Raw genomic sequence first — 12,605 nt, 5'->3', positions numbered from 1 at the left:
TATACATATTAGTGGAAGGACCAAACCAAGGGTCCTGATAAAAGGTAAACCACTATGGGATTTATATACAGATTAGTGGTGCCACATGCCTAGAACATGACGCCAGTGAGAAAGTTAACGATGCTCCCAATTATGAGTTTGTACATGCACTGCAGAGTGTGTGTGTGTGTGTGTGTGTGTGTGTGTCCAATGCGGACTGTATAAGGTACATAACCATGGAAACAAAGTGGAACATAAGCTAATTTTGGCAAGTGGAACATAATAATTTCAAATTTTGGTCGGATTTTTCAGAATATTTCAGAATTCCAAACGGAATTCCAACAATTCTGAAATCCTTAACTATGGTAGTATTACACATTAATATGCCAAGATGAAATTCAAGTTACAAACAGCTAGCGAAAACGGTTAAATTGTTATACAAGATAAATGTGAGTAATTTGTGTACTCACAATTTGAACGTGACCAATGCAGTTTCAGATTTTCCCGATCATACACAATGCGGTAGCGGTCATAAAGTTCTCTGCATAAGCAATTCACTATGAAGTAATAAAACCAACGGAGGAGGGGAGGGGAGGGGGGATAAAACATTAAAATTCTGCAAAAGTATCTCAACTTACGGCCGATGATTCCAAAGTCTCCTTCGATGGACTCAGATAGCTAGACAAAATCCGGTGACTCCTCAAGGCCAACAAATCCAACCATTTAGGTTTGACTACTTTCTTTGAGTTCACATAAGAACCTCCTTGCACAACAAGAGTTAAAGAAATATGTGTTCCTCAAAGAGGATTATATAATTTGAAAACAAGTTTTAGTTATTCAAGTTTTCAACAAATAAAGAGCACATCAAACATCTACGATCTCAACTAATCCAAACATTTCATCTTGAAATTTGAAGTCGAAGTTAGGGTGCTCTCTTTTTTCTCAAACATTTGGATGACAATAAAAGGACCTAAAAAGATAACGAAGTTCATGCAAAACAATATTAGGAGAAAACATTATCTCTAAGGGCACCTAATGAGGGGTTTCCCAAATCAAGAGCTAAAATAAAGGACACCCCTCTATTACTTCATGTAATCGAGAAGTGTACTTTTGACGCTTTGAAGTGAGTCTCAGAGGCTTTGAGGCTTAATAATTATTATTATTATCATAATTTTCTAATTATAAATAGTAATAATAACAGTAATAGCAATAATAGTAGTAATACCAATTGTAATAAAAATTTATAACAAGTAAATGAGGAAAAATGTGGTTGGATGATGGAAGGTTGTGATTTCTAATAGATCGAGGTGTTTTGATTTTCAACACATAGCCTAACAGGGAGTTTGTAGTCATTACTCTTTAAAGAAGTTATGAGGTAATCAAAAGAGATACATAAAATTAGAAAATGGAAAAAGATATAAGACTTGAGCCTCAAGGCAAGTAAAATCATAAAAGGCTCGGTAGCACCTTGAGGCTTAAGCCTCCGAATTTTTCTTAAACCCTATCCAGGATTTAATGCAATAGAGAATAAGCTCTAGCACACACTTTGCAGACAATTAACAAGTTAAGAGATGAAAACTCGGATCAAGAAACAAAGAACATACCCGACGCCATGTATAAGGAAAATTGGATTACTAACGACAAAGGTATTGTTGAGTGCAAACATTAATGTCACAGAGGGAATCTTATGCTAACTCCTCGAGTCATTTACATAAGCAAAGCAAAGACAAATAAGCAAGAATCACGTGGGAGAAAGCTCATAAAGTACCCTTTACCAAGTGCTGCAACTTACATGGCCTCATAGCAAGATTCCCATGGGGATCCTTCATAGTTGGACCTTTTGGCATTTTACTCCTCTCGTCAAACTAACATAAAGAAAGAAAAGTGTTGGGCTGGTGAAAAGGAGCCAAAAACATAGTTTAAAAAGGCAAGAAATACCTCCAAAGAAACTTTCTTATAGGCTTCATCTGGAAGCAATGTGAATGATGTCCCACTATCAACCTACACTTTCTAAACGATAAAAATTATGCGTGTCTTAACAATTACAATGTCGGACAAAACATCTCAATAAATAATAATATGCATATGCAAAAGCGGAATTGAAAGGAGAAAGATATTGAGAACGGGATGAAGAACTACGTGTTTTACGACGTAATGGCTTGACTCGATATTTTTGGATTGGTTCTTGAAAATGTCATCCAACCTGTGGCAGTTAGTGGGCAAGAATTACGCTTGGTGTCCCATCTGCAAAACGAAGAGAGTGGAGTAGATCATCATCTTATTTATTGCCCTCATAGGAAACTTCTAGTTCACTAGAGTTGAAGAGGTGCAACCTACACTTTCAGTCGCCTTATGAAGACGCGTCTCTTCCAACAGATTGTCCGATGAGGTTCCAAAACTTTGCATTAGAAACAAAGATACTTGCATTAGGTCAAAATGCGTTTTCAGCTCCCTAACCTCAAAATCTTAGTACTGAAGCTTAACTCGAAAGCACCTCGATCTCCATAACAACAATATAATCGGAGAATAGCTAGAAATCCTCTACCAAATGTCTAGCCTTCAAGTTCTTAATCTTAAAAATAATTCTCTTGAAGCCCGAATCACAAAGACGCCAAGGTAGAACCATATACAAGGGTCGAAGCATCAATAGGCGAAGGAAGAGTTGATTCCTTCCATGGGAGAGCACCCATTGTTAGCAGATTCTCTGCGACGCTGAAAGGACTAGGCCAATATCCTAAGCCAATATCCTACGCTGAAAATGGAGCTGGATACGTTTTACAAGTCCAAGTGAAGTTTTACAAGCTGGATACGCTTTTACAAGTCTAAAGTGAAGTTTGGGGATAAGTGGTAAAACGCGCCAAGTTCAAGGGTGAAAACTGCATTTTGCCTATGTAAAAGTGCCTTGCATTTCCCTTCCATCAAGTGAATGAAGTCATGTATAAGTGCCTAAGTCTAAGGAGACTACCACTTCAATCAGATAGTTGCCGTAACCGATTGCAATTCATTGGAGGAGACCCCGATTGGTGGAATAATTTGGAGTGGAGGACTAAACTATCGAGTCCAGATTTAAGCTCCCTCAGTCCCAACTCTATCAATCATTAAAAAGAATAGCGGGCAAGGCCCCGGAGCAATGAACGGCCTCAACAAGAATATATATGATCTTTCGGACTAATAGTCAAAAGGGCTTTGAAACTTAGATACTACAGTTTTGTTTACATTTATGCATCTTTTGTTGAGACTTCTTAGTCTCTTATTATTGCCGTGTTTACTATGAGTGTGACATGATCTACTACTTCTAGCCTGCTTTTGCCCTACCTATTTTATCTCCATATATGTTAATGAATATGCACTTGGAATTTAGACTATATATATTCTGAGAGAGATGCAAAATGCATGCAAGCCTGGGATAGAATCTGTTACAAAGCTCTTAGATAATAAGAGAGGGACAGATGCAAGACAAAACAAATACAATTCCTACATCAGTATTTGCAGATGCATGGAACCAACTAAAAGTGAAACACGAGAACATCAGCGTCGGACTCCGAATTGGTTTTCCACCATGCACAAGAAATGAAACGAATGGATAAAATCAAGCCGGAATGGTAATGGCTGCCAAATAAAGAGGAGGCCAAGTGTCCCGAAGTTTAAAACACCGAAGAGCACCTAGAGTTTGAGTCGTTCTAGCTTAATCTCTGTACAAGTTTAAATTGTTATTAACTCGAGTTAGATTTGCACTATATACGGGCCAAACTTGGATTGGTCCGCCTTTACCATACTAAAATTAATTCTATTTTATATACTTATCCGTTTCTAATTCAGAAAAATATTCCTTAATTCAACTTCTACCCACGTTCAGTTTCAAATTTAGATAAGTATTGCCTAATTAAACTTATACATACGGTACAAGTCTAAAGCAGGTATACTTCTAAAACTATAACAACACCTTCGGAACTTATAAATACAAGACAACCGATTAATATAATTTACAGAAAACTATAGAGCTACTACAGAGAAAAAGGTACACATGACAATAATTTCTTTTTTCAATCTTATTAGATTTTTTAATAGTATTAGTAAACTGTTGTTATTTCAATCCATGAACTCAAAGATAAATAATACATCCGTCCATGCATACATAACAAAACGGTTGTATATTCATCATAATTGTGATAACAATTGTAATTCTAATAGCCGGATATATCAGAATGTAACATTATGACTGGAAAATTCAATTTTTTCGATGAGGTAAACGACAAATCTAAGGTTGGAAGGTTCGAGCACGATAAGCGAGAATGTGGGAAGCTGTTAATCTACGGACAAGACACAATCATATGGTCTACACATGCTGCTACTTGACTAAAAGGTAGAAACGGACTCAAAAATTACTTCTTTTATATCAAAATAATTTTTGAATTTTAATCCACTTATATTACATCAGGTCAAATGAATCAAATTCATGCAAAGATTTCACCAGGAATCCAACACATGTTTGAAAAGAAACTGATAGAAGGAGACATATTTGTAATTGATAAATTTGAAGTCAAAGAAACAACCGGAAGATATCGTCCAGTAAGATCTAAGTACACTATTTCTTTCACAAAAGATACTATAGTATCTCCTTCGAAAGAAATTGGGACGACATTCAACAGATATAATTTTTCGTTCGTAGAATTTGAAGATCTTATGAAAACAAAGGATATCTCAGTTTTTCATACCAAAGGTGAGTTCTTTATACATACAATATTGTTTATTATAACTAATTTCTAACAATGTCTACAAATCAGATTTCATAGGAAAACTTATCAGAGTCGGGCCAAAGAAACCTCAAGGATTTAGGGAAATCACAATACAAAACGAAAGGTAAACAAAATCTACATAAATTAGTTTTTAACTTAATTTATTACACAGCTAACTATGTAAATACGTAATCAGGGGAAGTGAGCTTACTATAGCCTTATGGGGTGACAACTCCGATAGACTAGCAAATATCAGCAATCAAGAAGAAGATATGATGCTCATCATCACATCATTATACCTGAAAATGATTGGAAGTAAGTACAATTCTTAATCATCAGTTATAATGGAAGTAAGTACAAATCTAATGTTTTGAATTTTCATATTTTACAGAGGAATACAAACTTTGTTTAACATCTGCGACAAAGTTGTACTTGAATTTGGAACATTTTGGCCACGTCGACCAGATGAGAAACAGGTGATATTCATTAACAAAAGCATTACTATTCCTCACAAAAGCATTAACAAATATGACTTATCCCTAATTTGTTTTTCGTAGATATCAAATTAGAAATACAAGAGTTCAAATTGAACAAGCAAAGGATGCACAAGCCTACTTCAATGAAGGAACTAATGAATCAAGACAGAGTCTCAATTTCGGAGCTAATTTCACTAGGAAAAGAAACACACAATCAGGTATACCAAGTAAATGTCTAAATAATACCGTGATGAAATTAATAAAAACTGAACTAATAAACATATTTTTTGCAGGGAAAGCAATTCACTTGCAAGGCAAAGTTTGTGAAGATATTTGGAAACCAAAGATTGGAGCTACAAATCATGCAGAACTGCACTTATAAGCATGTTGACAAAGGATCGAACCTTTTGCACTAATTGTGAAACAACATACAAGACTCCACAAGACAGGTAAAGGAATCACTAATAAATACTACATCTTCGGGTTTTATAATTCATTACTAATTCCAACTTTAAAACATCAATGTGTACCTACTTAAACTATATGCACAAGATGAGGGGAGATCAAACAGCTTTTGTCGTCTTTGGTAAAAAGGCGCAGAAAATAGTCGAGTTTCCTATCCAAAAAATAATGGAGCTGACTTCTGAGGCAAGTACATGACTAAATACGAAAAATTATTTTATAGAATGATACAAAGTTCGTAATTGAACCGTACCTACATTTATTTTGTCAAAAAGCAGGGAAAAAGTACTGAAGAAATTAAGGAAAAGCTTGAAAAGAATGCGGGGAAGGAGTATATTTTCAAAGTTAAGCTGAATGAGTATAGCATAAAAGAAAAGTTCCCTTCATTCAGCGTTACGGATATATTAGAAGACGATGAAGACTCATTGAAGAAAATCGGCCCATCAAAAACCCCGTGAAAGATTCGTAAACAGAGGAAAATGAGTACAACAAAGAGATCAAAGGATGAAAAATATCTCCTTAGGATGGAAGATTACTAGGAATTCTATTAGGATTTATTCATATTTCATCAACAACATCTCAGACTTTGAGATACATTAATGATGTTTAGGTTTTAAACTATTTGAGGTATTTAGTAGTGTCTTTGGATTAATTTACTTTAATTCATTAATTCAATCTGAAATTTCTGAGTTTAAGTTGAAATCTTTATGATAATTTATTTGTCCAAGTTTGTGCACGCAAGTCCTACATCTTGCAATTGTCGCATGCCATGAAGTTGTGTCATGGGAAATTCTTAACATGATTTTCTCGAAAAGGTTCCAATAAAGTTTCTCGAGAAACACGGGAAGCTTCAAAATATGACTTCGTTATTTGTATACAAAGTTTGCATACAATGATAAAACTATCGTCTCTCATCACCAATCGATTCGAAAATGACATTTGTAAAGATATCTCTCGAGTCCAATCTACACACTTGGGGCTATGTTACACTTAAGTACATTGCCAATAAATAATTCTAACAGCTATGTTACACTTAAGTACACACCTCCTTTGGGCAGTGGGTGATAGTTTCTCTGAAATACCACATGGAAGCTTACGCAAGTTCGTCTCTCGCTCTATCCGACCGGGTGGCGGGACCGCTAGGGGATTGGCTCAGGGTGTAGATAGGGTCAAATCTGCAGGGTACATAGGCCCCCTTCCTTCTGCCAAGTGGTTTAGAAGGCGCTTTCCGATCTACGGTCCCTCAGAGCGAAGGGTTAGGCAGGTAGTACGGGTCCTCTGACTTCCAGCTATGCGGTCGTATGGCTCCCCGGAAGTGAATGATGGGAAGCTCGAAGAGCTTTCTCCGCCAGCGGCTTATGTAACTAATTGGCCAGGACTTGGCGCTTATCATGGCTTTCAAGATATAGAAATACCTTCGTAAGAATGATCTCATAGAGTAGCTCTTTTGAGCTCTCTATTGCCCATTTTCAGAGAGAAATCATTGTTTTAGGACTCGACAATAGATGTAGCATTTCAGGATGGGGCCAGCCCAAGCACTACCTAGCTTATTCAAGTGGCAACCCTCATTTGAGCACCAAGTAAAGCTATTTTCTGAATTCAGCCATTCAATCGCCCCACATCCCGAGAGAGTAAGGGCGCATCCCTATTGCTCCCATTTCAGGCCTTCATTGATTGACTATACTCATTACTTGCTTTATCCCCGCCTTCACCGACTACAGCCAATTAGAGTTCCGTTTCCCACTCACCGCTTCTTGAGGATCGCTCAAACTCTAGCTTCCAAATGCTTGAAGTAGGAGTGGCATGTTTAAATGCATACCGCGGCTTCAAACAAGAATACTAGGAAAAGCATAAATTCTCCCCCGCGATGTTTCCTCCCTAAAGGCTTTATCCGTTCCCCACCAAATTCTTCCGCTTTCTTCGGGCGATCAAGGAGCGTAGCTAACGGTTACCGACCCCATCAAGGCCGCAGCCTTATTAGTATGGGGCAACCATCGGGTCGGAAGGTTTCTTGCTCACCAAGATAGCATTCCAGTTGTTCTTGAGACAGATTATGGTAGACCTACGGTTACCTACTCTAGGAGTCCCGGGTTCGTGATAGTTCAATCAGAATCGTTCCCACGGAAGGAATCGAATTCCGATAAACAAGTTGCCGTTGATGATTCAAACTGGGACTAGATCCGTTAATAGGATTAGTAGAATCGTCTTCTCAAACAAGTTAAAACCTGAAGATACTCAGGTTGAACCACCAAAGTCAGTTATAAAGCCACCTGCAGAGGTAGATAGAGACCAGCCTCACAAGAAACTCATAATTAAGCACCCAAAGGGGAACATTAGTGTGGACTAGGTTCAAGAAGAAAGTAGTTCTGGTCTGCAAGAAAATTATAGGAAGACTAAGACTATGAAAGAGTTGTCGAGCAGTGAGAAGCTCAGAAAACAGGAAGGCAAGCGGTTGTCTGAAGAACCAGAAGCAAAGAGAAAAGCTAATGAGGAGAGCCGATTGTGCCCCACAAAGTAAACGCCGTAGGGGAGAAGCAGGGGAGGTACTATTTTTTAATTTTTACCCTACATTTTCTAAAATTTAGTAGGATTTTATGGTTTTTATCTAAGCATCAACAAACAGTGATTTCTGAGTTTCTTTATTGTGTTTTAGTGGAGTATCCTGAGAAGATTGGAACTACTACTCACACAGCATGTATACGAAACAGGTCGAATGATGCAGAACCAACAAGTGTCCCAGGACCTAAGCCTACAGATCATAACAAAAGATGCACTTAAGTGCATAAACAAGATAACCAACATTTATTGATAGGCCTATATAGTTTCTCTTAATTCGTAAAGATGCAAATGTTGTTAAATGCAAATGGAAAGGTGGCTGAGATAACCACGGTAATACAAGTTAGAAAGTTCATATGTGGAGGGGGGGACGGGCATCAAAACACTAATCCTCTTAGTGCACCCAAAAGTACAACACAGAGTAGTGGGTGAATTCAATATACAAATTTTAAATTATTTATGACTTGCCACTTCATAAGGTCGTTACATTTTTTTTCAATACGAGGGTTATGGCCCCTTATTGATGTAATTTTTACCAAGTCGTGAAGGTGAATAGATTGTCCATAGGTTTATATTTCTCATTGTTATTGTCAATCCCGCTAGGCAAACAAATTCACTATCCTTGCAGGCTATGTATGCTTATGGCGCCTATTCAATCGACCACATCGGTTTCACCTACCCCGCCATGGGAAGGAGACTTTTCGATAGATGCAACACGTAGATGCCCCACCAAAGGCTATTCATCGCTACTTCATTCACCGACTGCATAGTCTTCTATCATCTAGAGATATTCTGCCACGCACCGCAGCATGGCAATGTTATCCGTACTTATTTCGAAGTTTATCCCATAAGAATTATGGCAGAAGATGTCAAATATTATTTTTGCTCTTGGACCTCCATCTTAATTCTAATTCCTCCATTGCCTAATGAATGGCCCATATCATCACCATCAGAATTTATTCAGAGCCTTCAATGCCTTCAATATTCCCAATCTAACACGCATTTAATTCTACTTATATGGGAATTAACATCTTTATATTCAACCCACCATTTCAATCCTCAGATGGCCAACATATACCTCAACTATTCAACCAAGTGATCACCAGGCCAACATCAGTTTTCTCTCTATATTCATGGAAATCTCTGGCAATTGAACACTACTAAGTTTCATTAATAATGATGAAAAGAGCTCCCAAAAATCACCTCAAAGATGAAATATATGATCCCGATCCTCAAAATAGTCGACGCCCCGCAAAAAATATTATACGCCTTCACGGACACCCATATTTCCTCCGAAGTCAAGAGTTGCCATGGGCATGCACCCCTATTAATCCCTCGCCTTCTTCAACTCTTCTCTACCAATGTATTGCATCACTACACCGTCATGAAGGAAATATTTTCTCCATTGCAAAATGGCAGCTAAATCTAACTGGTTGCACATTTTTACAGAGACAACATTAAAACTTCTTAGGGAAATAACCTATTGAACTATTAGAAGACCTGGAAAAGTTAGGCGATACATGATTGTTACAATGAGAATAAAAGGCCTATGTCAGATATATCATGTCAAGAATGATTGTGGTATGGAATGACTTTCCATTCAATTTTCCACATAAACATGTTAACAACTGACTGCTTATGCGAATCCAATACTACTTAAATGAAATCATGACCAACGTATATTCTCCTGACAGACCAATTTCGGGTGCGTCGATGAATCCGGCGAGGAGCTTGCGGCCGGCATTGGTGTATGGACGTTATAAAGGGTTATGGATGTATTTCCTGGGCCCAATTTGTGGAGCTGGATCCTACTTCAAGAAGCATCTTGAGTTTGGATTCATTATTGTACTCGAACTTCACTGCCTGAGTAAGATATCCTGAACTAGCAAGGAAGTATACGGTCTAATTCCTAGGCCTACATAACGACTTCTTCTACCCAAAGAATCCTATTTATACTTAAGTTCCTAAACAAACATATCTAATAAGAATCCTATTAATACTAAACTTCTAATAACATAATAAAACCTAAACAAACCTATATATAAAAAAAAAAAAAAACGATCCTCCCTAACACAAAACAAAAACAAAGGTAAACTTTTCGGTTTTTTTCTTTTAGTCTTGATTTACATTAGTTTTACATATATAACTCGAAGTTTTTTTTCTTTTTTTTTCATTGCATGCAATAGAAGATATTCAATCAAGGCTTGAGAAAGAGTTAACAAAATCGATAAGGTAAACAATTTCTTTTTCCAAAGATTTCTTTTTATGATTCAACCGATGATAATATTAAAGTTTAAACACATGAGATATTAGCGTTTTTTAATTCAAAATTATATTGAACTATATTGAACTTAAGACTGTGATTAGTGTAACAACCACTCACTATTAATCGTTTCGTGGGGACGGACCGGGGAGGACCAGATTTGATGGGCTTAGTGCTCTTAGCTAGACTAGACTTCGTAGTTCTTTTCAAGGTCCATCGGCATGCCTTCTTAGTCATCTCTCGATTTCATGTTACCATGGGAAGGACCGATCACTACGCTTTTAGAGTATAGGCCACAGTGCTGAAAGAGTAATCATCGTCTTTTTCAGCTATCCTTACCTAAAGGCCCCCACCGATAGGTAAATCGGACTTATACTAGGAGTCTCGAACCAAAGAGATTTAGAGGCATAATCGGGCAGCCTCCGATTCTATTATCCGGGGATTCAATCCGGAAGAAGGAGATACTATGAAGCTCATTAATTAGAGCTTTGATTCAAAAGTAAGCTTCTCAATATTGTGGATAGACAAGTCTCGGTCTCCTTAGAAGCGGGTCCCTTATTATCCGTCGTTTTAAACCTTCCGACCTACGACCACGAGGTCTTGGGGGTATCTTCAAACTGGAATCAACCTCTTTTCCCCTCTCTTCCACTTTCCTTTTTCGAATTGCCTCGCCCATAGATGGGTGTAATATCGCCTTCGCCACCTCCCTTTGCACAATGGGCACTCCCTATGATCACAAAGTGAATATGCAACCATCGATATAAACACGCCAACGTAACAAATGACCACATGAAGTAACAACCGGTTCCTTAGCCACATCCAAACACACATTGCAATCAAAATTCGCCATTCCATTCCCTTGCTCCTTTCCATCCTCGCCTTAAATCCTCAACCACAACGCTTTCTCTCGCAGACTATCTTTTGGGGACACACCATCCATTTCATTCAACCCCTCGAAACTATAGTACCACCACCACTACGAGCTCACACGGGATGGCTGCCTGCCGATGAAAATGCCGCGACTCGAAGTCGGACTCCACTCCATAAGGAACCCTAGACCTATACCTCCTAACCCCGGTCTACGATTCGCCTTAATCAATCTCCTAAAACGAAACTCGGTATTGAAGAAGGTCTCACTGAAAAGAGCCATCATCAACCCTCGATACTTAACGAGTGATGGGACCACCACCCAACCCGCCACCAATATTATCGGTATTATTGACTTGATTAGTAGTAGTAGGTGAAACCGAAAATACGGAACATGAGTATGATAACCCAAACCGACGCTTTCAATCCAACCCAAAGATGAACAAGATCAGGGAGCAGTTAACCTCCCACCAAAAATCTCATTCATTAGCTACGCATACGCAAAGAAGCAAAGACTCGCACCACTAAACCCCAAACATCTCTCCAACCAAAAATCTCATTCACAAAGAAGACTCACTCCACTAGACCCCAAACCACTCTTCCACCAAAAATCTCATTAACGGATAAAAAGCTGCAAAGAATAAAGACTCGCCGACTCGACCCCAAACCACTCTCCCACCAAAAATCTCATTGATCGCATACTGCAACGGCAAGACTCGCCACACTCAAACCCAAACCATTCCCTAACGGCAACCCTTTCTCAAAGTGTTTCTAACAACAATAATGCAACTCTCTTTTCCAATCATTTGCATTTTGTTGACATAACATAATATACAAGTATATTACACAATCAGCGACAATTCAATAAAACATTCTAACAAGTGTACGGTCAAATAACGAGGCCAAAAAATAATGCTCGACATTACTCGATTATATACTTTTCTAGAACATACAATGCAAATTAAACACTAATTAAGAAATTATAATCAATAAAGCAAATTAATAATGCTAAAAAAAAAGATACTAACCCTGCGTAATCATTGCAGGTGAAACCTTTCTTAAGTAGACTACATCCGAATCTCCCTTTTCTCCTGTGGAAGACATTCGACCAGAAATGTATCGGGCTGGCCTCGTTTCCCAAGAACTCAAAATCTATCTCATCATGCTTTGAGTTTTGAGATGATAGTTGAACATCATTTTCGCACATTTGCGTAAATATAAGAAATTTGGAATACTTCCCAAGTGATTAAGTGAACAAGAACTTTT

At 37.9% G+C, this 12,605-nt stretch overlaps 1 protein-coding gene across 2 annotated transcripts; it reads left to right on the top strand.

The window, feature by feature from the left end:
* The first annotated feature begins 4,428 nt into the window (after window positions 1-4,428).
* Window positions 4,429-5,292, top strand: LOC147479719 (replication factor A protein 1-like). 2 transcript variants are annotated; one of them, XM_086581022.1, is made up of 5 exons: window positions 4,429-4,548; window positions 4,649-4,699; window positions 4,764-4,839; window positions 4,912-5,030; window positions 5,107-5,292. In XM_086581022.1, exons 2-5 carry the CDS (start codon window positions 4,663-4,665, stop codon window positions 5,193-5,195), a joined length of 321 nt encoding a protein of 106 aa, XP_086437148.1. In that variant the 5' UTR covers window positions 4,429-4,548; window positions 4,649-4,662; the 3' UTR covers window positions 5,196-5,292. The 2 variants fall into 2 exon arrangements, with proteins under 2 accessions (XP_086437148.1, XP_086437147.1); XM_086581021.1 differs by having other exon boundaries at window positions 4,435-4,699; window positions 5,107-5,274.
* The last annotated feature ends 7,313 nt before the right edge of the window (window positions 5,293-12,605 follow it).

Source organism: Coptis chinensis, chromosome 8, assembly GCF_015680905.1.
Source record: "Coptis chinensis isolate HL-2020 chromosome 8, ASM1568090v1, whole genome shotgun sequence".
NCBI classification, from domain to species: domain Eukaryota; kingdom Viridiplantae; phylum Streptophyta; class Magnoliopsida; order Ranunculales; family Ranunculaceae; genus Coptis; species Coptis chinensis.
The sequence above is the reverse complement of the archived record's forward strand: the minus strand, read 5'-3'. Positions and strand labels throughout refer to the sequence as shown.

Bases quoted from the DNA above. Each gene is read 5' to 3' on its own strand.
- LOC147479719 (XM_086581021.1), top strand. From the start codon at position 4,465: ATGTTTGAAAAGAAACTGATAGAAGGAGACATATTTGTAATTGATAAA. The intron at 4,700-4,763 runs GTGAGTTCTTTA...TCTACAAATCAG, and splicing joins CTCAGTTTTTCATACCAAAG to ATTTCATAGGAAAACTTATC. The intron at 5,031-5,106 runs GTAAGTACAATT...CATATTTTACAG, and splicing joins ATACCTGAAAATGATTGGAA to AGGAATACAAACTTTGTTTA.